Below are 23,970 nucleotides of genomic sequence, written 5' to 3'. Positions count from 1 at the left end.
TGTCTTCTCTTCCAAAACAAGCTTCCAAAAAATCCCAAATTCACTTTCGAACCCTAACTTCAATTCACTCACAAATTCATTCAATTCATACTCCAAAACTCAAATTCAGCATTCAATCAATCAGGTTAATCCACTGTTTCATCCAATTTCGTTTTCATCAACTTCAATTCCATTCAATTCTTATTAATTCGAGTTTCCGTGACGTAATTTGATCACTAGGTGTATGTATTTCACTTTGAATCGTAAATTGTTTGCTTGTATTGTTGTTAATTTTAACTTAATTGAATCTAGCTTACTGAATTTGTATGAATTGAGTTTTAGCTCAATTAGGGCTCAGTTAATGAAATTGATGGTGAATTTAATCTAATGAAGTGTTAGTAAGCTTTGTTTATGTATAAATTTTGTAGGTGTGGTTTAAATCAGCGAGTACAGTTGACTTTTGCTTACTGTAGTCAAACAACAGTCAGAACTCAGTAGGTATATAAGTATATAACTATATATCTATACTAGGTTAGAATTATGTATATTATACGGGTTGAGTTAATGTAGTGCTAAAGAGTGATGCCGTTAAAAAACCCGTACTGCACCGGTTGAAAAAAATGCACTTTGACGTGTCAGTTATAAATTATGTTAAAAGTATAAATTTTATTAAGTAATTGATAAATCTTAACTCATCTAAAGTGTAGTTAGTCGTTTAAGTATCACAGTTAACTTAAACTGCAATTATAAATATATAAATGCACACGTAAATATAAAATATTAAGAATTAAAACTTAGACTTTTGTAATAGCACCTTTTTTTGTTTTTGTTTCTATATTACTTGATGTATTGTATTTTTTACCATCCAACCATCCAACCACATTAAATCATAAAGAAGAATTATGTAATGTGGTTGCATGGTTTAATAAGTATCCATAATTAGATTTACATTAAATATTAGAAAATATATTGTTTTAATTTCATTGTTATTTAATATCATCATTTTATAGGTGAGAGAGAGGGCGGAAAACACCATTGAGGAGGCTTGGAATTGTGCCATGTGTCACAGAGATAGAGATATCTATTTTCTTTCATAAGAGAAGATGTTTTGATGATTGTGAGACATTGAATAAACTACAAATGCCAGCAGTTAGGCATTGTTCTAGAATTGATACGTTTGAGCTTAAACTTCAAATGGAAGGAAATCTCGGTGTACAAAAATCTGAGAAGTACTTTAATCTTCTTACGCGGTATCTGAGTTTAAAGCTTGGAAAATCGGAATTTGATAAACTATGCATTCGTTTGATAGGTAGAGATAATATCCACCTTCATAATGAACTTATCAAGGCCATTATTGTAAACGTGGCCGTCTGCAACACACCTCCGCCAAAAAAGGTCAAACATATCCACCCACTGACTTTCAAAGACACGAACAGTGGTCTTCAATCTCCTAGAAAAGGGCAAAATCCAGATGTTTGTGAAAGAAAGTTTAAAGATGACAAGAATCGTATGGTTGAAGTTAATTATAGAAGAATCCCTATTATAGCTCCATTTGGAGTTAATAAACACTCGAATGAAACGCGGAAAATGTTGTTTAATGATTCTGGTTCTGGTTATGATTATTACACAGAGACGTGTCATTACAGTGGCCGGTTATTAAGTAAAACTTCAATTGAGAACCGATTGAAGCAAAAGTTGAAATTGGATGGTTTGGACATCTCTATGGATTCTGTTAACATATTGAATAGTGGGTTGGATTCTTATTTGAAACGGGTTATAAAACCGAGTTTGGATTTAGCTAGCTCGAGGTCGTTACACGAGCACAAAAAACAGTTCACTGCCTCTTTGTTAGATTTCCAAATGACAGCATTGACCGACCCCAAGATGCTCGGAGACGATTGGTCTATACAGCTTGAGAAGATTCTAGAAGCAAAAGTGTAAATCATGCGCGGAGGAAAATAGGAAGCTGCAAACATTTTGGATGATAACAATTAGGTTGTATATACATATCCATTGAAGCGTAAGCTATAACTAGTTTGTAAGATTCTTGACCACTTCAAATATTCTGGTTGTTTTTAATTATCATCTGTAGTTTACTTAACTTTCTATACTAACTGTTGGTAAATCTTTTATTCTTGTGTTGAACAGGCTATGAATATAATCATATATGGACTATGGTACAAAGATCCTGAATATTAATTTCAAACCAACCGCTATCTTTCTCCTCGCTTCACATTATTATGGATTTTATTGAGTTAGCTATAGACAATAATGATAAATGTTCAATCTTGCAAAGATTTACAGATTCAAGGGACAACATATGAACAGGCAAGATTTGCTAGTCTTTAAATCTTTTCCTTATCGGACTATCTTTTAGTTTTTGTTTTGCATAGTTGATATACATTACTATAAGTGTTTTTATCTTCAATTCTTGTTTTGACAAATGTGTTTACACATTAATTTGTTGCATAGATTAACAACATGAAGATATAAATGCTCTTCATAGTTTTGCAACATGGTTAACCTGGCATAGGTGCATAACTACATATTATTTAATATGTTTTGACTTTTGTTAGTCAACCATTTCTTTGGTTACCTTTGTTTCCTAACATGCTTTTCGAATTCACATGTGAGTATGCTTGATTATTATATGCCATTGACTCTTAAAATGGTGTTTTAAATTATAATTAGTTGGAGTTGCTCCTTGCTATGCTGCGGGAATTTTGTACACGTATATCTATAATCTGACTTATATACCAGAAAATACTTTATTTTGAATATAACTCCGTTTTTATTAAATTTATATCGGAATGTTGAGGAAAAAAATTAAAAGTAGTTGTGTACTTACTACTTAGAGATTTTAAAAAGTTATTAGAGAGCAATAAAATTAAGTGATAAATGAAATCTTATTAAAATATTTTAAGGGGTAAAAGATGAATATTATTTATATTATAAGCCTATCAGGGATGAAACTGAAACTTAAATAAAGTAAAAAAAAAAAAGAAAAGAAAACCTAATGGGTTACAGTATAAGGGATGAAACCAAAACTCTAAAAAAGTGACAATTTATGATTTGTCAAGTTACTATTCATAATTTGCAAATTGTTATATATAATAATTATGTAAGTATTCCCATTTCCCATATAATAAGTAAATACAGTGTTTACTTATGTAATTAGCTCAATAATATTTGAGTATTAATATCAATTAAATGCAGAACAATCTCGCCTGATATTCCCATTCTGGCCTGTTTTGACACCGACCCGGCCTAGTTTAGTCATGGCTGCAATAAATGCATTATTGAAAGCTTGTGAGCTTGAGGCCCATGAGTTGACCGTCTGCTTTGACCTCGAGTCAACAAACAGGACCTGGTCAGAGGTAAACAGTCCTTTTCCCTGCTGCAGATTCTTGAAGTACATGTTGTCAAATGTTCTTGGTGTATTTGGATCCATGTTTATTGCTATCCTTGGGTCAACGTTCTTTGGACACTGTTGCTGCAGTTGGGCTGCATAAGTTGAGTTTAGAGTCGGGTCCACGGGGCTTTGCTTGCTGAAGTTGTATATTCTGTTTGAGAATTGGTTGCAGTGCGAGAATCCAAGCGTGTGCGCACCTAGATATGGTAATTAATATAGTTTAGATCGGGTTGAGTTGACCCGAAAACATTTTTGTTTAAAAAAGGTTTTGTAATAAATAGTTAGCGTGTCAGTTACGATTGCAAATTATATAATTTTATGACATGTAAACGAACTGAACTTTCGCTAAACCGTTTGGCAGGAACTTCTTTTATTTAATAAACGAACGAACATGAACAATGATATTTGTTCATTTAGTTAAACCAACAAACGCTAACATGTCTCGTTAGTTTATGTTTTTGTTGATAACAATTTAATATTTTATGGCTGATTACAATTTAGTATAATTTTAATAACTTTTTAGGCTCAAAACATTGTTGTTCACATTTACTTGTAATTGGCTTTAGCTTAGTTATATACGCCCATCTATGTTTAGTTATGTACGTTCACTTGCTACCGTGAACCGTTTGTTTACACTATTAATGAACGAGCATGAATGAGCACGTTCATTTTCTTAGCAAGCGAACACAAACAAGAAAGCCTCATTCGTCTAATTCTTCGTGTCCGATCATTTGTTGTGTTAAATTTTAACCCATTTGACCCATCTTATGGTTTTAACTTGTTACCTGAGAGAGCAATCATGTCGGCTTGGGTCAACCCGTTAGCAGCAAACATGGTATTAAGTTGATCCAAATTCATGCTTGGTTTGGGCAGCTTCCCACCAACACTAGCAGCTGTGGAACTCAACCCGTCTAGTCTCCCCAGCTCTACTGCATATGACGGTCCGCCTGCCTGCAACCATCATGAATCCTATATGGTCAGTATCCAAACTACTTAATGTTTGTAAACCCTCGTGGTGTAAACGAGCTGAGTAGGCTGACTTGAGCCCGAGCTTGTCTAGGCTCAAGTTCGGCTCATTTACTTACGAGAGCTCAAGCTCGGCTTGTGTTGAGCTCCATTTCTATAGCTTGAGCTCGGTTTATTTATATACATTTATAATTATTTTGCGCACACATAAATTTTTATTTGTGGCATAATATATATTATTTAGTTACTTTTAGCATAATTTTATCTATAATAGTTTACTTTAAAAAATATATTTGATATAAATAATAGTCCTATTTAAGATCTCGAGCCCGCTCCAGCTCGATAAGTGAACATCTGGCTCGGGCTCGTTTATTAAACAACTTATTGTTAGGCTCGAGCTCCTAGAGCTCATTTAAGCTCGTCTTGATTCAAGTAGTTCACGAGCGGCTTGACTCGTTTACACCCATAACAAGCCCGCATGAAACAAAATCAGTTAGTACCATCACCACCACTTCCCGTGTAGCCAATGCGAGTATATCCGCACACGAAACCTTGTTTCTGCAGCTTGCGACCGCATCAACTGCAGCTTTAGCTTTGATAACCGTGTCAAACCCGTCTCCAGCCAATGACAAGTTATCCGGATGGTCTTTCTCTGCAGTGTTGGACCCGCTAGATGCTACCATAACCGAAGCATCACACCCCTTCACGAAGCAATCGTGGAAGAATAAACGAAGAGTTCCCGGGATGGTGACAAATGTTTGTTGAACCTTAGCTTTAACCGCATTGCGAACGATCGTTTCCACATTCGGGCAAATGTTTGCATAGTAGTTTTGTTTAAGTTGAGCAAAAGCTAAGTTTGGGAAAATAATGAGAAGTGAAAAGAGAACTAATACTTGAATAATAGTAACCCGACCCATTTTGAAAGTGTATGTGTTTGCAAGATGATGGTGTATAGGAAGCTTTATTATATAAAGAAGGCAAACCAGTTTTTTATGTTATATATATATATATATATTGTGTTTTGACTTTTGTGAAGGATATGCATTTGTTAAATTGTTTTTTAGGGTGTTTTATACTAAAATTTGATTATTAAAGTTGTGGGCTAGCACTAAGTTTCTTGAGCATTGAGAAGAAATATTTGAAGTTATTTAAATATAATAAATAATATTTATTTAATTATTTATTTATTTGTATATGTGTTACGTGATAATGTGATATGATGGGGTTGTGGAGGACTAAATCCAACATATATTAGGCGTGTAGATATGTCGGTAGGTTGTGGCTAAAAGTTGAATTTATGTTTTAGTTTTTAGATTTTTATAACTGGTTGGCCTTTGTTATAATTTATAAATAGTTCGTTTTATAAAAGATGGTTTAGTCGAATATATTGTTTCGAATGTCTAGTTTGAGAGGCATATTATGTTATATCTATGATATTTAGTCAAATATATTATATACAAACTAGTAAACGTCATCACGCGTTGCGACGGTAACGTTGATACACATTAGCCCATGTGTCGCGGTGGGGACGTTGATTAGACATAAAGTTAATAAAAAATTTTCGTGTGTTACGAGCCATTGTTTTAATAAAATTTGAATTTATATCGAAACCGAGGCAGAAAAAAAAATTTGTCTTTAGGTCTTCGTGAAGAAAACAAAGATATAACATATATTATAACTGAGACGTGTTTTGGTTGCGCATTGTATGAACTCGGTATTGAAGTAAATTTATATCGAGGCGTATGTAGAAACATTGTAGTTTGTATTTAAATTTAGAGTAACGTTACATTTTGGGAAAAAAAAGTTAATACATAATATTTGACGTAGATCGCTTATGAACAAAACATATATATAAGCGCGTCACGATGATACGTTCAAAATAAAAACAAAAAACTATAGTATTCTAGAATTTGTAAGAGAAGAAAATACATGTCAAAAGAATAATTATAGAAATAAAAGAAATAGTTAAAATCAAACTTGAAATTGAATTGTATGTTGAAATGAAGTAAAGTATAAACTTATGATTATTATTAGTATCAAAAGTTAGAAATGAAATATTGTAAGTTTATAACTGTCAAATGAAAAGTGAAATGTTTATGTACACGTGGAAATAACTAAATGGCTAATTTCATTTACTGTGTGAAACTTTTACTTTTTAATATATATATATATATATATATATATATAATATTAATTATGTTACATCTATTAAAATAATTATATATAAAAAAAACTAAAATAATTATATATTCGCAATCTCCACATTGAGCGGGCAACATGTTCTTTACTTGGACGCATGAACATACATACAACTTGTAATATATTTCATATGAAGGAATGCCAATGTTAATTCTTGAATCGGTACGAAAGAGAGATGAGTGAGGACATAACAACTTACAGGAACCGAAGAATAAAGATGGTGGAAACTACCTTTATAATTGGACGAAAAATAGATGTCCACAAAAATTCAAATGTGGAGGAGACAGAACAATGGTCTCATTTGTTATAGCGTGTGGGCTAAACAATTATCGTGAAAGATTACAAAACTAAACAAGAGGATAAAATATAAATTCATGTTATTATCTTATAGCATTGTTATACTTCACCTTCACTCGAATTCTTTCAAAATAATTGTTTAGGAAATGAAGAAACGTACTAGCGAAGTTGAGTATAAATCAAATGTAAATTGAGTATACAATATATGATAATTATATTACCGAAATTGCTTTTGACAACATAAGTAAAAGTTAGACTAATATATACACACAGTAGGACGAAAACCCGGGTTAGCTCGGGATTCGAACTGACAACCTTGCACGGAGTCTAGCTCAAATTCTTCATGGCCTAGGGGTGTTCTTCGGGTTCATTTTTCGGGTTTCGGGTTTTTCAGGTCTTAAAGTTTTAAATCTTAACCCAAAACCCAACCCAAATTTCTCATGGCTTTTTCGTCTTTGGGTAATTCGGGTTCGGGTTTTTTCGGGTTGGGTTAATCAGATTTCGAGTATCCTAGAAAACAAAACAAAAAAAAATACAAAAACTTCAATGCTAAAATTAAAACATCATATTCTTCTTTGCTCGTAACGCAAATACTCAAATAATAAACCAACATAACTTGATAAAACAATTCAAAAGAAGAATAAAACTAAGTAACTAACTCGAACCATAATCTTCTTCAATCGGACATGATTTGGTTATTCGATTACGATTTCTATTAGTAACAAACGGAAAACATAAATTAACAATAAACAACCGATCCATAATAGTTGGAATGACAACAATCGATTATGGTCAGCAACCGATAACTTTAGTGGCTAACACTAAGCCTATTATACATAAAAATATATTTAACTTCAAAAATAAAAAGTTTATTCGGGTTGACATGAAACTTATAAATCAAACCCGAAAACCAACCCGAATTACTTCGGTCGGGTTCGGGTTTTTCGGTTCGGGTTCGGGTTTTTCGGTTTGGGTACAGGTTTTTTCTGGTTTCGGGAAAAAGTGACAGCCCTAATTGCCTTAATCTACTGAAAGTGTCACAAGTTGAGATTAAACTTGGATCTTCACTAAAGAACCGAAGGAGAAAGAAAATACCATTATTGTAGTTAATGATAAACTGAAGGTCCAATATGAACATTCTGGATTCATAAATTCTCTCTACCAAAAATACCCCTCGGCTTCTTCTCATCTCATATCCACCATTCGCCGCCGCCGATCTCCACCGCACGCCTCCGTAAGCACTTACTACTTTATTATTATTATTATTATTCAGTTTAAAATGTTTTGATTCAAATTAGTTTAGATGTAATCACATACGTTATTGAATTGATGCTGATTTTGAATTAGGGTTTCGGTATCGATACGAACGTGTTTGAATTATGTTAGCTTGAGATTTACTTGCACTTCATTATGATTTTATTACTTACTTGTATTCATTTTCAAATTAGTTTAGTTGTAAACATAATTATTAAGGTTTAATAATTGTATTAACTTGAAAATGATTTCAGACAGTTGAAAATATTGTTATTAAGTTAAAACACTTTCATCAATCATGCGAATTATGTTCAGTTTTGAAGTTTACTGTCTACTAAATTACGGGATGTTACGCTTTCAAGGCTAAAATGTCTGTACTGGAAATGTATAAGTGTCGTGGTTTTAGTTATAAATGTGACTTATGTTTGTGTAGTTTAGATGTAATCACATATGTTATTGTTACGATTGTGCGTTGTAGTATATGTGTATTGAATTTATGCGTAATCCGCTGTTCATGTGGATTAATATTATTTTGACGGAAATAGGGGTTCGGTGATCTAATATACACGGATGTGTTTTGAGTTATATTACCTTGAATGTTGAAAGAGACTTCAGATAGTTGAATATTTTAAGTTAATATATTCATAAATCATAATCATGAGAATAATGTTTCAGTTTTGATCACCAGACGAGTTCATCCAACATAAACTCAATAATTTCTAGATTTTCGAAAAGCTCCAACCTTGGTTAATGAACATTTGATACTGGAGTTGCTAAAATGTATATACTGTAAATATACAAGCTTTAAGGTTTTTTTTTTTACTTTTTTTAATTGGCAATGTTTGTGTAGTTTTGATCATCGTTGTCAAAGGTGCAAGGCGATTTTTAAGTGAGGGCCTGAGATAAGCAAGGCGTGTAGCACAAACATGCCTTTTTTTTAAAGAGGGGGGGGTGACGGGTTTTATGATTGTTTTAGAGGCTAGTATATTCTGGTGTCAGGTTATATTTGGATGTTTCAGACCAGTTTGCCCGCAATTCACATAATTTCACCAAAATTTGGCCGGATTCTTGCCTAAAGGTCGATGAATCGCCTAAATGGCATTGAGGTGCTTTTCCTGCGCCGCGCCTTTCCCGAGGGCGTAGGCGCACGCTTAAAGGGCTTTTGACAACATAGGTTTTGATGAACTAACTGTAGAATATAGGGTTCCATAATGTATTCATGTTTGGAAATATTCATATATAACTATGCAGTTTGTTTTTTTAGAACCTATTGAACTTTAAATGTTCATCTGTCACAATTTCTAATTGTCTTTTACCCTTTTTATTGATATTCAAATAAAAGTCTTGTTATTTGATCATTTTGTAGATTATACTTAAAATAAAATGGGCAAAAAAGCTGGTGAGTTGCATATAAATGCAAAGAAGTTTGGTGGTCTAGCAAAACCTTGTATGAAGGATATGATGGGTTATCTTGGCTGTTTATCTCTTAATCACAACAGTGATGACAAATGCATCCGTCAGCGCCAACTACTCGCTGCGTGCATGGATACTCAGGTACAAATTACCTATTTACCCTTTCTTTTGACTCAGGAATGCCGTTTTTGGTCATTTTATTGTTTGGTTTCTTACAAGATAAAGCTTTGATTCCTTAAACTCTAAACAACAAAAGCAACATTCTTTTATTTTGTATTTGATTTTCTTGTGATTATCGTTTTGCAGTCGGGCAAAAAAAGAAAACCATGGGCAACCCTTAATTACCACTTGCAGAGGTTGAACCGAGGAAGAAAGTAGTTATGGCGTATTATTTAAAGCACTGGTTGCAAATTTTTCAGGCATGTTGGACAAATCTTTATGCTCTAGGTGGTAATTTTGACAATGATCATAAATGAGCCTGTGATTTTGCATGTTTAGACATATAAACCATATTTATTATGTTTATTGATCCTATGAAGCAGAAGAGAGAATGCATCTAGTATTTTTCAGATTAAACCATAATCAGTGACCCTTTTAAGGGGCTGTTTATTAAAACTATTTGTTAGCTTATTGCTATTTGATAGCTCGCGAAAAGTACTCTTATGATAATATATTAGCTAAATAACCGAGTTGTGTTTAACCTGCACTATAAGGGTTAAAACCATATTAATTATAGGGCCGGTTGCAGTTTTATATTACTACATAGTGTGTATATTGACTATAGTCAAAATGATGATTTTGAATGTATAGAGTTTTTGATTAATTAATTATATATGTTTTTTTATTTCGTTTTTCTTTTTTTTGTTAAAAAGTTAAATAACTATTCATCACCATTTATACTTTGATACTATTTCTAAGACCATGTTTATAACAATCATCCACTCTGTATTTTATTTATCAACTGATAATCAACAACCATACATACAACTTGAACCATACCAATGAACCATGTATACAAATAACAACTGGGGTCTTTAACAAACCTCCTTACTTCTTTATCTTTATCACATAGAAATAGTATAAACAACGAAAAATCAATTATCAAGCTACCGAATGCCTTCGATCTTTATCCGGTTTATTCTTGCCTCGCGTACTCGAAGGCAAAAACCCGTCAGCGTGAAGAAAAGGTGTAATCTTTCCAAGTTTTTTCGTCACCGAACTTATTATTGACTTCTTAGGCAATGGGGGCTTACCGGAAGTGGGCACTTTTGGACTGTTGACTTTCGGTTTATTGGCGGTTGACTTTTCGATCTCTTGTAATCGTGTTTTCAGCTTCAAAAGTTCAAACTTTAGTTCTTGGTTTTCTTTTCTTAAGCTCGAGATTTCATCGGATATTGACTTTTGAGTGTCGAGGGTTGGTTGTGTGGTTACATGATTAGATATCGGGTTGTTGTCTAGTTCACGTAGCCGTTGTTGTTCATAGTAAAGGACTTGAACCACGGTTTGAACTGGGAGCCTTTCGTTTTGGGATGCGTGGGCCCGGGCTTCACGGGATAGCTTTTGACAGTCCATCATACTGCAAACTTTCTTTCGGTCCATGTCGGTTATAGCCGGATGAGCCTGAAAGATTTGAATATTAACCGGACCATTAATATACATTCTTTTCTTATTATCACGGGTTGGTCAAAAAGCTCACAGCTCGCCTTAAATCGGCTTTTTTGTAAACAGACCGAGCCCGAGCCAAGGTCAGCTCGGTTTGTGGCTCGCTTGTTAGCCTGTGTCAAGCCTATAAGTTAAAACCGTATGGCATTTTTAATGAGAAAAAAAGTATTGAAATTCTCTACTTTTCTTATATTCTTGTTTGGCTTCTTTAGAAGTAAAGCCACAAATGTAATATATTATATGTATGTTACAAATAATATTTTTTAGACTTTGTATATATCAGTATGTGTAAAAAAAATAAAAAAATTTAAAAATTTTATATTTTGAAAATAAATGAGCTACGATGAGCCATGGGCTGGCTCGAGCTTTTGTCAAGCCTGAGCCCTAGCTCATCATTTCATCTCGTTAACATAAACGGGCTTAACCGAAACATTTCATCTCGTTAACATAAAAGAGCTTTTGAGATGGGCTCAGCTCGGCTTGTTTAAAGCCATAGGCCCCGTTTGTTTTTTTTAGAGATTTAAGTCTGAATCTGAATACCACATCTGAATGTTAAGAGGTGGTTCAAATGTCTGAAATCTGAATCATTAAGAGGTGGAGGCTAGAGACGAACCTCTAGTCGTCGGAGATGGAGCCTAGTCTCCGGGTTAGAAGTTAATGGAGGCCGGAGACAAACGTATGTTTTTTCTGGGTTAAGAGGTTTTCAGAACCACTAAAAGCTCATACTGGTTCAGATGCTATTAAGACGCTGAACCTCTTAATGCCAGAAAAAAAACAAACAACCCCACGTCTGATTACGTCTGACCGAATCAGACGTTTTTCTCTATTCAGAGAAAAGAGGCAAAAACAAACAGGGCCTAAATACGGCCCAATAATTTTTCCCATTTATATATTATGGTTGATTCATGTTTTACCTCTAACGGGTCAAATTAAAAGTTTGCTAAATAGAAAACAAGTCAAACGGGTCGAACGGGCTGAAAGACAGTAAGACACACACTGTACTTTTAATGCATAGGACCTCCTGAATAATAATATCATCACTGAAATAATACAATTTCTGTAAAATATCACACACATTATAAATATAGAAATCATACCTTCAAGTAAATATCAATAGCTCTATACATTCCATCCTCTGTCACCCGAACCTCCACCGGTATACATTCTGCAAAAGTTATAAACTTTGAAACCAACAAGTTCCGATCCGAAGCTATTTTCTCAAGAAAGTCCTCCAGTAATATCCCAACATTCTCGTTATCACCCGAATCCTTAGAATAATATTCAAAATAATTCATCATGATTTGTTGAACTGTATCAACATCAAACAATGTGTCACCATCAAAGCAATATGTAGGAATTAATATATCTTCTAAAACCGCCTGCCCGAGCTGCAAGCCCATTCTTTTCTCTAAATCTAGTCTGCATACAACCGTTGTGTTTAGATATTTGGCGGCCCGAAGCAGCATTGAAAGAAAGCTTATTGATATTGCATTCTTTTCCCGCGGTAACAAGCCGACTATTGTCTCTAGAACAATTCTCTTCTCGTGTTCTTGTTTCGGGTCAAGATTTTTCTTTGACTTTCCATGGATTTCCTGTTTGATTAATGGAAGTTTGTTCAAGATTTGGCGGTAACTACACAAGATTAAAAAGGGTTGTTCAAAAAGTTTGTGGCTACCTCGAGCTCAGCTTGTTAGCAAACGACCTGAGCCGAGCCAGGTAAACCTAGTCCAAGCCGAGGTAAGCTAGCTCGTATAAATTAAAGCTCAAATGTTAATATATAAATTGTAAGTGGAATTTATATATATAAAAATATAAATTTTGTAGTTGCATTATCATATGTTAAAAATATTACTTTTTTTCTTCATATATATATATATATATCAATATATGTAAAAAACAAAATTATTATTGTTTTTTTTTTTGTAAAATAAGCGATCTGGCTTGAGCATCACAGTTTTCAGCTCATTAAAAAGAAACAAGCCAATCAGGCTCAGCTCGGTTTGTAAATGAGCTGAGCCCAAGTCCAACCTGGCTCAACTTGGCTTGTCTTAACTCGTTTATAGCCTTAGGTTGAAAAACGGGTCAAAACATGTTTAGGCTGAAACATGTCACTTTTAGTAAACGGGTCAAAAGTCTCAAATCCATTGAAACCAATCTACATACAAGCAAGGGATCTTACCAAACCTCTAAGGCATTTTTGGGCATAAAGCATTAGGATCGGGCCGAGTGCAAACTGTTTAAATCCCCTTGAAACTAAAGCAATAAGAACCCGTTTAAAGATATCGATTCTAAGCCCGATCAAATCTTCAGCCCACCAGTCAACAACAGAAACTTGACTTTCTTCAGTCACCATACACGCGATCGTGTCTACACATCTATCAATCAAATTTACCTTTTCAGATATCGGTAACAGATTACCTGATGACTGTAAAATGGAAGCTGCAGCAGACAAACTATTAAGCCCGGTTTCATTTAAATACGCTTCGGTTATTTTAACTAAATTTCCAGCTGCATATTCCTCTGTCATTTCAAGATATTCTGCCACACATCGTGCAGCTGCAACGTTTTCGGTTGATAATTCTAAATGTGATTCGTAACAGAACTTTGCAGCAAGTTCAAATCCTTCGGGCCCGCCTGGGATATCGGGGATTTTGATTATAGAAATATCAGTATTTTTGGTGTCTGATAAGAGTTTCTTTATATAACCACACTTTGAGACTAAAGCAAACTGCAGTGAAATAATGCATATGTGAAATTATATTAAAAAGTGTGAGTTATAAGGCATAACTAGGCCTGTAAACGAGCTAAACGTTCAACGAACTGATCGGTGGGAAGTCTGTTTGTGTTCGTCTATTTAATAAAAAAACGCATGAACGCATGTTTCATTCGTTTATTTATGCTCATTAAATTGTTCGTGTTTGATCGTTTTTCTGTTAAAGTGAAACGAACAACACGTTTGGTTCGTTTACACGTCTGGTTACAACAAGAGAATACAAAAAAAGAGTACCCGGTGTATTGGAAAAGAAACACTTCCTACAGATATAATAGTATCACTCGGGATGTCCTGAGATGAAATCCTGCAAATATAGGAATAGCTGTTAAAGGTTTTGCAAAACTGGCTACATTTTAACTGATTTTATGTTTGTTCATTTATGCTGGTTTGTTTATGTTTGATTAATACGTTCATTTATATATTTTTTAAAAATATTTAGGTCTATTAAAATTTAGTATTTTTTAGGCTCAACAAATTGATGTTCGTCTACTTTCGTGAACTGCTCTTTTATACTATTAGCAAACGAACATAAACAAACACAAGTGCGCTAATTTTCTTAACGAACAAACACGAACAAGAAAACCATGTTCGTGTCCGATCATTGGTTCAGTTAAAGTTAAACAAACGAACACACACCAATATGCCCTGTTTTGGGCCTATTGGGCTAAATACATATAAAACCTAATATTAAACTAACAATATCTATAATTAAGAGTCACTAAATATTCTACTTTGTCCTCCATACTTGGATTCTTACTATATTTAAAAAGTAGATAAATATTAATTATAAAACCAGGGGTGTGCGTGGTGCGGTTGAGTGCGGTTTTGGCTAAAACCAAACCGAAAACCAAAACTTCGGTTTTTGGAGTTTTTGAAACCGTTATGTGTTGGTTTTTCGGTTTTCGTTTTGTTTTCGGTTTTTGCTTTTTGAGCTTGAAAATTTTAAGCCGAAAAAATAGTTGACAAAAAATAATGAATTTAGGTATAAATAATTTTGTTAATTGTAAAATAATAGAATTATTTTATCAAAAATATTGGAGTTACATATTTATTAAATTCTTATAAATTACTTAATATAAAATATAAGAGAACAAACTTTAGGAATTCGGTTCGTATCGGTTTTTTTACATGCAAAACCAAAACCAAACCGTTAGTGCGGTTTTTTCAAAAACCTAAAACCAAACCGTCGGTTTTTTCGGTTTCTTCACACCCCTATAGAAAACAACTATAAATAAAATGAAGAAAATTGAAAGCAAACCAGTCACTAATTCTCTTCATGGCATCAGAATTAAGCTCTTTTTTTGTGGCAGCCATGTGAAGTGTTATTGGTAGGCCAACTCCTTCTTGATGAACATCCACCATGGTGAATATTATTATTATTTGGCACCTTACACAAGCTCATGCACATATAGAATGCATAATATTAATGCAAGTTATTGATGTTTTTGAATGAAAACATGTGTAGTGTGCACTTCATAAATGATATAATAGCCATAAATGGGATTAATAATAGGCCAAAAATGAAGCATTATGTAGCTTATCATGAAGTTGTAAGGTTAGGATTATGGTATGTGTGTGTGGTGGTGGTGTGAATGGTTTTGGACAGTTTGACAAAGATTGGAACATGCCAACTTGGCAGTTTTCATTCAGCCATTTTATCAACTAGCAACCACATAACAGGCATCTTTTTATACAGTGAATTAAACACGCGCACGATCACGGATTGTGAGCCTGATTGGTTACGACCGTGTCTAGACTTAGGCCTGTAAACGAACGAACGAACGAACACAAACAGGGGCGTGTTTATTTTTTAAATATAAAATACAACCAAGTAAATAGACACACACACGTATATGTATGTATAATTTAAACGAGCCTCTTTTATGTTTATATTTATATAAATATACCTACTTATGCATTTACTAAAATTTAAACGAACTTCTCACTGAACAATTCATGAACGTTTGGTCTTTTACATGCCTGTGTAGTATGGTGGTGCCTTCTTCGTTATGTTGGTGACCGGCGGTGTCCTTTGCATGACATGTTTGTTTGATTTCCATCATTTTGACTAATTGGCATCCAAAAACCTCGTTAAGTCTTGGCATGTGAGGGCATTTAAGTCTTTTACGCATACTATTTAAGTATCTATAATTAAAAAACAAATTAAATATATTATTAGACAAAGAAACTAAATAAAATATGTTAAACAAAAACCCCGATAAGTCTTGATATGTTTGGATTTGACTGAGTTTTTGGATGACAGTTAGTGTAAAGGACAAAAAGCGAATGTATTTTGTCATATAAAGGACACCACCCGCAAATAAACTTTTTAAATGACCTGATCCATAAATCGCATATATTTAAAAGACAATATTTGTAATTCTGTCTTATATTTTATTTAATTTACCAATTAAAGTTAAACTATTACACCTAAAAGTCAGTGAGAGAGTCGTTTGACAACGTGCCACTGTGTCAGTGACGTGATACTCATTTTTTTCACTTTTTAGTTAAACTACTATACATGGTCTAATAACGTCGAGAAAACACGCATACGGAGAAATGTGGGTGATAATTGTTATTGATGATGATTCTTGGCCACACTAATGAGTCAAGAATGGTGAGTTGAGAATTGGAATGTAGTGTAAAGGTGATTGGGGATATTGGTCCCGGGTAGTAGTGGTAATGGCAATTCTACATGATTTTATTCCAAATTAATAATTATATTTACATTACCAAAATGATATATGATGATTCACAAATATTCTTTATTGACAAAATTACAAATGAACACATTTGAAAATTTGTTTTGTATGTATTCATACTATTTTTTTTGTTGATATATACAAATATACAATATGTAATTTGTGGTAACGCAAGACAATGCTCATGACGTGTACGTATCAGATGAATCAAATCCTATTTAAAAAAAATCTTTATATCTAAATAAATTTTTTAAAAGACATCTCCACATTATTCTAAAACGTTAAAAGACTCATTCGTGAATGACTTGAGATTGACTTGTTAAAAACTTGACTCGAAACGTGTTTGAATGGACGTTCTTCTAAAAGCTCAAAAAAAAACTTCTCATATGACTTCATCTAGTTTGCAATCTTCCATGGGTTGTGAATCCTCTTCAAGCGGGCCATCGAGATGGTGATTCAAACCATTCCTACGAAAATTTTTAAAAAGTTTGAAATTTTTTCTCAATGTATTACAATTTATGGTGTTATTTAATTTTAAAATATTATATAAAAGGGAGCTTAAGTTATTTTTGTTTAGTTTGTGTTTTTCATAAAATCTTTAAAACATCCAACCCTATTCATTGAATAGGGTTGGATGTTATCGGCCCTAAATTAGTTTGCAATTGACCCGAACCGGTTTGACAAGAAAATTGGTTTCACCAAATTGGGTCCCAAGCCGACCAAACGCGTCAATTTTGGGACCGGTTCTCCTTCTGAACTACCAAACCGGTTTTAAATCGAACCGGTTTAAACCGGTTATAACATGAATCGAGTTGGACTAGTTTGACCTTTGTTGCTCCTAAACTGGTTTCAGTCACACCGATTCGGACCATGGTTTGACCAAACCGGTTCGGTTTGAAAAAAAAAACCTGGTTTGTACTTTGTACACCTCTAACACAAAACACAAATAGAGTCTAGAGGTGCACAAAATATTCGGAACCATACCCATAACCATAGGAACTGAAACCGGAAATACCCGGTCAAATACCCGGCTGTACCCGAAACCCGAAAAAACAAGGGAAACCCGGTCAAATACCCGACTGCACCCGGAACCAATTTCTACCTGGCCTAGTTTTGACTTTTTTTACTATACCGAAACCTATTCCTAATCAGCAGAGTCGTCTTTGAGGCATGGCAGGGTAGTCGACGGCCACAGACCCGACACCCCGCTAGGCCCGAAATTTTTTTTTTTCAAAAAAAATTATATGTATTTTTATCAAAAAATGTGTATAATCAATGTTTCAACACAATTACATAACCACTAGCTTGGTCTAATGGTAAAGGGGTATGACATCTAACCAAAAGGTTGTGAGTTTTAGACTTGTTTGAGACAATTTTAAGTTTATTTTTATACAAAAGCTTTTTACACAACTTAAATCATAATCAAATAAACTCATTTATAATTATTTTTTTAAACCCAACAAAATGTTTCTTTTACTTAAGGCCCAAAAAAAAGTTCGCCTTTGGCCAAAAAAATTTCTGTCTTTTCGGAGCCGGACCTACTACTCAGTTCCGATTTCTGAAAATACATGATTTGTGCACCTCTATAGTCTACTCACAAGTCCAACCCACCCACCCTATTTGGTGGGCTTCATAGTTGAAGTAAGCCCAAGAAGTCAGTAACTTAAAACCAGCCCAGCCCAGCCCAGCCCACCCCATCCTAGCCCATACATGTAACTTTTCCCAGCCATTTCATCATCATCTTCCACAAGAACACACACACAGGTTAAAACTTGAAACCTTATCCACCCCAAAACCTCACCAAAACCTCCATTATCAATTCCACCATTCAATCACTCAACAATCTTAAACCCTTATTCAAACCCCATCCCATGGAGTTAACATCATCATCTTCTTTATTATTCAAACCTTCATCCACCACCACCACTCATGACCTCTCATTCCAATACTCACTCTCACCATTTCCATTCAAACCCATCTTCAAAACCCAAAAATATTCAAAACCCACTTCCCAAATCCCTCAATTCTCAATACCCACTTCCCAAATCATCAATCAAGATCAACTCCCACAAAACAGCCCACAAAGACTCCTTAAAGAACTATCCAAACGCCAAAAACTCATCACACCTAACAAAAAAACACCCCCTAAAAGGTTCATCCTCAAACCACCTTTAGATGATGCCAAATTAGCCCAAAGATTCTTGAACTCACCACAATTATCACTAAAGCAGTTCCCTTTACTCAGTTCTTGCTTACCCTCTTCAAGATTCACCACACCCGACAAAACCTGGATTGACGAGTACCTTCTCGAGGCCAAACAGGCCCTCGGGTACCCGTTGGAGCCATCCGAAAACTACCCGGATGATAATCCCGCGAAACAGTTTGATGCATTGTTGTATTTGGCGTTTGGGCACCCGCATTGTGAGCGGACGCGGGCTAGGCATGTGCGGTCGGGGCACTCGAGGTTGGGGTTTTTGGGGCAGTATGTGCTGGAATTGGCGTTGGCGGAGTTTTTGTTGCAGAGGTATCCGAGGGAGTCGCCTGGACCGATGAGGGAACGGGTGTATGCGTTGATTGGGAAGAGGTTTTTGCCGAAATGGGTTAAGGCGGCTAGCTTGCATAACTTGGTTTTTCAGTTTGATGATATGGATAAACTTGTTAGGAAGGAACGAGAACCTCCCGTTAAGTAAGTATTTGTGGTTTTTGCATTTAGGCGTTTAGTGTTTAAATAGGAAAATGTTTTTTAAAAGCTATGCAGTTAATGCGGAAAATATCACCGATATTTGAGATATTGGTTATTGCGGTGGGATATCGATAATTTTAATATCATGAAGACTATATATATCGCAATCTAACACTAACAATTCAGTGTACTCTCCTATCATTAGCAAATTAACCTTTTGCAACTTGCAAAACACTAGCAATTGTAGCAAGTAGGAACTGATTAAGACTTAAATTACTAACATTAAACACTGATATTGGGAACTGATATTGGGAATATCGGTGATATCGCCGATATTATCAGTACCAATATTTCACATGGGGACCGATAACCGATATAGTTTAAAAGGTTAAGTTTTAATCCTTTTTAGTCATGCTAACTGGCACGTTAGGTTTAAAATTGGGTTTAAGTTAAAAAGATTACATTTTATTTGTGCTTTAATCTTGATAAGTGGCAAATTAGGTCTGAAATTATCTTTAAGTTAAAAAGATTACTTTTTTATTTTTCTTTGTTTGAGTTAAGTAAGTTTTCTTAGCTTGCTGCTCATGTTTGAAGTTGTTTTATTGGATTGAATAGTAATTGGTTCTTTTAAAATGATCACATTTGGGTTTTTAATGTTTAAATAGGAAAATGTTGTTTAAAAGGTTAAGTTTAAAGCCTTTCTAGTCTTGCTAAGTGATAAAATTAGGTTTGAAATTGGGATTAAGTTAAAAAGATGACATTTTTATTTGTGATTCAAGTCTTGGTAAGTGACAAATTAGGTCTGAAATTATCTTTAAGTTAAAAAGATTGCATTTTTATTTGTTTTCGTTTAAGTTAAGTAAGTTTTCTTAGTTTGTTGCTCATGTTTGAAGTTGTTTAGAAGGTCACGAACGTAAATGAACAAACGGGACATTTGTTCATGTATGTTTATTCGATTATTAAACGGACGAACATGTATAAACGATCTTCCCGCCGAACGGTTTACTCAACGTTTGGTTTGTTTACATGCTTACCCATTTTAATCTACTTTTGAATATTTTGAAGATATTATTTGTGCTTTAGTCTTGCTAAGTGACAAAATAGCTTTAAAATTGTCTTTAAGTTAAAAGGTTTACATTTTTATTTGCAGGTCTGTGTTTTGGGCTTTGTTCGGAGCAATATATTTGTGTTTTGGCATGCCCGAAGTATATCGTGTACTTTTTGAAGTATTTGGAATGGATCTTGAAGATGAAGAGTGCCAACCTAAATTAAGAAGACAACTTGAAGACGTTGACTATGTGTCTGCGGAATTTGAAGGAAGAAAACTCACATGGCAAGAAGTTGCTGCTTATAAGGCAAGCTTTACTGAACTTATACTTAAGGCTAATTTAGTCATTTCACATGCACCTAACTAAAAATTAACGCCCGAAGTCATTTCACTCGTTCTTAACAAAGCATGCTTTGGTTTGAGATCTTGATCTAAGAAGTCAAATAATATGTATTTTTCATTTCACATTTCTTTATTTTCATCCTGCAGCCTCCTGAAGACGCACTTTTTGCCCACCCGAGACTTTTTAGGGCTTGTGTACCACCGGGAATGCATCGGTTTAGAGGAAATATATGGGATTATGACTCCAGACCTCAAGTTATGAATACATTAGGATATCCGTTACAAATGAAAGATCGAATACCAGAAATTACTAATGCCAGAAACATAGAACTTGGCCTTGGATTACAGGTAAAGTAACTTTTTTATGAATAATAGTTTGTGTAGTTTTTATTTGTTTATATAAATTTGGGATGTTTATTTGAATTGCAGCTTGCTTTCTTGCACCCTTCAAAGTACAAGTTTGAGCACCCTCGGTTTTGCTTTGAACGACTAGAATACGTAGGCCAAAAGATTCAAGTAAGATTTTCATCTATATTTATTCTTGTTAATATTAGGCCCCGACACGACATGAAAATAATCAGGTTTTGGTAGGGGTGCAAACGAGCCGAGCTGCTCGCGAACTACTCGGGATCGGCTCATTAAAAAGCTCGAACGAGCCGAGCTTAATCGAGCCCGAGCCCGAGCCCGAGCTCAAGCCTAAAAGTAAGCTCGTTTAATAAACGAGCCCGAGCCCGAGCTTCACCTATCGAGCTCGAGCCGGCTCGCGAGCCTAAACGAGCCTGCCATTTATATAATTTTTTAAAAAATATATTTAATAATTATTAATTAATATATATATATATATATATATATATTGTTATAAAAAATAAATAAAAATAACTAAATAATATATATATATTATTTTATATAGAAATTTATAATAGAAACTAATATATAAAAAAAATTATATTATTTAAAAAATAACAAATAAATGGTAAACGAGCCGAGCCCGAGCCGAGCTCGAGCTTGAAAATCTACTCACGAGCCGAGCTCGAGCTTTGAGAATAGAGCTCGAAACGAGCCGAGCTCGAGCTCGAGCTCGAGCTCTGTGTAAGTCAAACGAGCCGAGCTCGAGCCTGGTCAAGCTCGGGCTCGGCTCGGCTCGTTTGCACCCCTAGGTTTTGGGTTGGCATATCTAATATTTTTAAAAAACACCTCGTGTTTAGGTTGACCTGTTTAGCCAGTTTAGTTAAAACAGGTGGACCTGTTAACCCGTGTATGACCCAGTTTTTACAACCCATCAACCCGGTTAACACGTTTTCCACTTGATTATTACCCGTCAACCCGTTTGACATGTTTAGATAAATGAACTAAATGTTTAGCTCGTTTAGTTAAACGGGTCGACCCGCTAACCCGTCAATGACCGATTTTTTTAACACACAAACCATAGTAACATATTTACAATTTGATCATTACTCGCCATTCGCCAACCCATTACATGCTTAGATAAATGGGTTAAATGGGTCGTGTTCGGGTTGACCTATAAGCCCGTTTAGGTAAACAGGTCGGCCCGCTAACCCATTTATGACTCATTTTTACAACCCGCCAATCCGCTTAACACGTTTACAGGTTGATTATCATCTGTCAAAGCGTTTGACACGGTTAGACAAACGTGTCAAAAAACATTGTTTTTAACTTTGTTAATAAGCACATGCTGCTTTCGAAAATCTTATTGTTGAAAGTCAACTTTTGCAGGATCTAGTAATGGCTGAGAGGCTGCTTATAAAGCATATAGATGCACCGGGAACATGGTTACAAGAAAAACACCGAAGAATCCTAATGAACAAGTTTTGCGGCAAGTATTTAAGGGAAAAACATCTTCATCGGTTTATTATTTATAGCGAGGAGGTTCAAGATTCATATGAGCATAACCGTAGGCTTAGGAACCCGGCTACCACTTCGGTCCAACAAGCCATTCATGGTCTTGCATACACGGTTTATGGCAAGCCCGATGTTAGACGGCTCATGTTTGAGGTTTTTGACTTTGAACAAACTCAACCGAAAGCCGTTGTTTGAGTTTGACCGTGTGGTTTGACCACATTTGATTGTGTTGGATTTTTGGGATGGTTGTTACATGTAGATTAATGTATCATTTATTTATATGTTTTGACTAAATAGTTATTATATATGGGATTGTATAAGTTGGTAAGAATTTGGTTTGAGGGTACATGTTTTGATGTTTAACTTAATGTTATACTTTGTCTAGTTATTAAAATGTGTTGGATGACATAATTTATAATATTTTTCTAGCATTATAGGTAGCCCATTTACTTGGTGTAGACGTGTCTAAGTCTATAATAAGTTTATAGATCACATACTAGCTTTTAAACCCGTGTATTATACGATATTTGTTAAGTGATAAAAAATAAAATTTGTTATTTGAAATAAATGAACAAAATTAAAGGTAAAAAAAGAAATGAAATATATTGTACAAACAATAAGAAGTCTGGAATATCAAATTTATAAATTTGATAAAGTCTCTTTATATGCAACATTTGTTGTTTTATCACAAGTATTCAAATCGGCATCCAATATAAACATATTTAGACCATGTTTGCTAGTTACCATGCACAATGCAACATATAATGCTTATGAGAAAAAAACTGGACATCGAAGGAACAAAACAACCTTATAAAAAGATTCTTCTTTACTATTTTCTACGTGTTTACCATATTTCTACTTGTTTGATCTTCATTTAATATTTTACTTTTAATTTCGTAACTATTTTATAACTCAATTGCTAAAATGGTTTTGGTCCATGACTCATTATTAGCTAGTATGAATAAGATGAAATATTAGAATGAAAAATTGACTATTTTATAACCCAATTAATGCCAAAATGATATCAACCAATGACCCATGGTTAACACAAATTAAAGAGAATAAAGATTAGAAATTATGATTTAATATGTTCATGACACATCATTATAATTATTTTTGTTTATTACTAGAGTAAGATTGTTTTCTGAACTTACTCCATATAGTATCTAAACTGGTACTTGTTCAAATCTTTAACCTTAAACAAGTTTCTTAGGCTATGTGTAGTGGATGAGCTACAAATTTGGCGAATTACGACACGTGGCGCCCAGTCAACAAAGGGTTAGAATTTATTTTTTGGGTGTAATGGTGCTGTAGCCACCTCCGATGTCACGTCACCATTTTTTATTATATTCTTTAAATAATTAAACTAAACAAATAAAA

General features: G+C 34.3%; 5 protein-coding genes across 7 annotated transcripts; 3 read left to right on the top strand and 2 right to left on the bottom strand.

Moving 5' to 3' along the window:
- Nucleotides 1–3,367, top strand: LOC143580253 (uncharacterized). Of its 3 annotated transcripts, XM_077063341.1 has the most exons (4): nt 1–124; nt 990–1,974; nt 2,128–2,307; nt 3,196–3,367. In XM_077063341.1, exon 2 carries the CDS (start codon nt 1,120–1,122, stop codon nt 1,918–1,920), a length of 801 nt encoding a protein of 266 aa, XP_076919456.1. In that variant the 5' UTR covers nt 1–124; nt 990–1,119; the 3' UTR covers nt 1,921–1,974; nt 2,128–2,307; nt 3,196–3,367. The 3 variants fall into 3 exon arrangements, with proteins under 3 accessions (XP_076919456.1, XP_076919455.1, XP_076919457.1); XM_077063340.1 differs by having other exon boundaries at nt 990–2,307; XM_077063342.1 differs by lacking the exon at nt 1–124 and having other exon boundaries at nt 904–2,307.
- On the bottom strand, nt 3,059–5,296 carry LOC143580254 (peroxidase 51-like). The gene is made up of 3 exons (XM_077063343.1): nt 4,858–5,296; nt 4,177–4,342; nt 3,059–3,588 (listed from the first exon to the last, which is right to left on the bottom strand). The coding sequence occupies exons 1-3, from the start codon at nt 5,272–5,274 to the stop codon at nt 3,182–3,184; spliced, it is 990 nt and encodes a 329-aa protein (XP_076919458.1). The 5' UTR covers nt 5,275–5,296; the 3' UTR covers nt 3,059–3,181.
- Nucleotides 5,297–7,991: 2,695 nt separating this feature from the next.
- On the top strand, nt 7,992–10,266 carry LOC143580260 (uncharacterized). The gene is made up of 3 exons (XM_077063348.1): nt 7,992–8,087; nt 9,474–9,661; nt 9,827–10,266. The coding sequence occupies exons 2-3, from the start codon at nt 9,491–9,493 to the stop codon at nt 9,896–9,898; spliced, it is 243 nt and encodes an 80-aa protein (XP_076919463.1). The 5' UTR covers nt 7,992–8,087; nt 9,474–9,490; the 3' UTR covers nt 9,899–10,266.
- Nucleotides 10,267–10,508: 242 nt separating this feature from the next.
- LOC143580252 (BTB/POZ domain-containing protein SR1IP1-like) lies at nt 10,509–15,350 on the bottom strand. The gene is made up of 5 exons (XM_077063338.1): nt 15,214–15,350; nt 14,190–14,259; nt 13,362–13,910; nt 12,280–12,774; nt 10,509–11,140 (listed from the first exon to the last, which is right to left on the bottom strand). Exons 1-5 carry the CDS (start codon nt 15,315–15,317, stop codon nt 10,622–10,624), a joined length of 1,737 nt encoding a protein of 578 aa, XP_076919453.1. The 5' UTR covers nt 15,318–15,350; the 3' UTR covers nt 10,509–10,621.
- A 3,147-nt stretch (nt 15,351–18,497) lies between these two features.
- Nucleotides 18,498–22,884, top strand: LOC143580251 (ribonuclease III domain-containing protein RNC1, chloroplastic-like). Its single transcript, XM_077063337.1, has 5 exons — nt 18,498–19,343; nt 20,491–20,695; nt 20,878–21,078; nt 21,160–21,246; nt 22,465–22,884. Exons 1-5 carry the CDS (start codon nt 18,529–18,531, stop codon nt 22,783–22,785), a joined length of 1,629 nt encoding a protein of 542 aa, XP_076919452.1. The 5' UTR covers nt 18,498–18,528; the 3' UTR covers nt 22,786–22,884.
- The last annotated feature ends 1,086 nt before the right edge of the window (nt 22,885–23,970 follow it).

Source organism: Bidens hawaiensis, unplaced genomic scaffold (genome assembly GCF_021521415.1).
Source record: "Bidens hawaiensis isolate Kalapana, Puna unplaced genomic scaffold, B.hawaiensis_p1.1 tig00030294_1, whole genome shotgun sequence".
In the NCBI taxonomy this organism is placed as follows: domain Eukaryota; kingdom Viridiplantae; phylum Streptophyta; class Magnoliopsida; order Asterales; family Asteraceae; genus Bidens; species Bidens hawaiensis.
This window is presented reverse-complemented; position numbering and strand designations above follow the sequence as displayed.

Excerpts from the sequence above, each read along its gene's own strand:
- LOC143580260 (XM_077063348.1), top strand. The coding sequence starts at position 9,491 with ATGGGCAAAAAAGCTGGTGAGTTGCATATAAATGCAAAGAAGTTTGGT. Across the intron at positions 9,662-9,826 it reads CTGCGTGCATGGATACTCAG|TCGGGCAAAAAAAGAAAACC; the intron begins GTACAAATTACC and ends ATCGTTTTGCAG.
- LOC143580253 (XM_077063341.1), top strand. The coding sequence starts at position 1,120 with ATGCCAGCAGTTAGGCATTGTTCTAGAATTGATACGTTTGAGCTTAAA.
- LOC143580252 (XM_077063338.1), bottom strand. The coding sequence starts at position 15,317 with ATGGTGGATGTTCATCAAGAAGGAGTTGGCCTACCAATAACACTTCAC. Across the intron at positions 13,911-14,189 it reads TTTCTTTTCCAATACACCGG|TTTGCTTTAGTCTCAAAGTG; the intron begins GTACTCTTTTTT and ends ATTTCACTGCAG. Across the intron at positions 12,775-13,361 it reads AAAAATGCCTTAGAGGTTTG|GAAATCCATGGAAAGTCAAA; the intron begins GTAAGATCCCTT and ends TTAATCAAACAG.
- LOC143580251 (XM_077063337.1), top strand. The coding sequence starts at position 18,529 with ATGGAGTTAACATCATCATCTTCTTTATTATTCAAACCTTCATCCACC. Across the intron at positions 21,079-21,159 it reads AACTTGGCCTTGGATTACAG|CTTGCTTTCTTGCACCCTTC; the intron begins GTAAAGTAACTT and ends TTTGAATTGCAG. Across the intron at positions 21,247-22,464 it reads ACGTAGGCCAAAAGATTCAA|GATCTAGTAATGGCTGAGAG; the intron begins GTAAGATTTTCA and ends CAACTTTTGCAG.
- LOC143580254 (XM_077063343.1), bottom strand. The coding sequence starts at position 5,274 with ATGGGTCGGGTTACTATTATTCAAGTATTAGTTCTCTTTTCACTTCTC. Across the intron at positions 4,343-4,857 it reads CACGGGAAGTGGTGGTGATG|GCAGGCGGACCGTCATATGC; the intron begins GTACTAACTGAT and ends TGATGGTTGCAG. Across the intron at positions 3,589-4,176 it reads CGACATGATTGCTCTCTCAG|GTGCGCACACGCTTGGATTC; the intron begins GTAACAAGTTAA and ends TACCATATCTAG.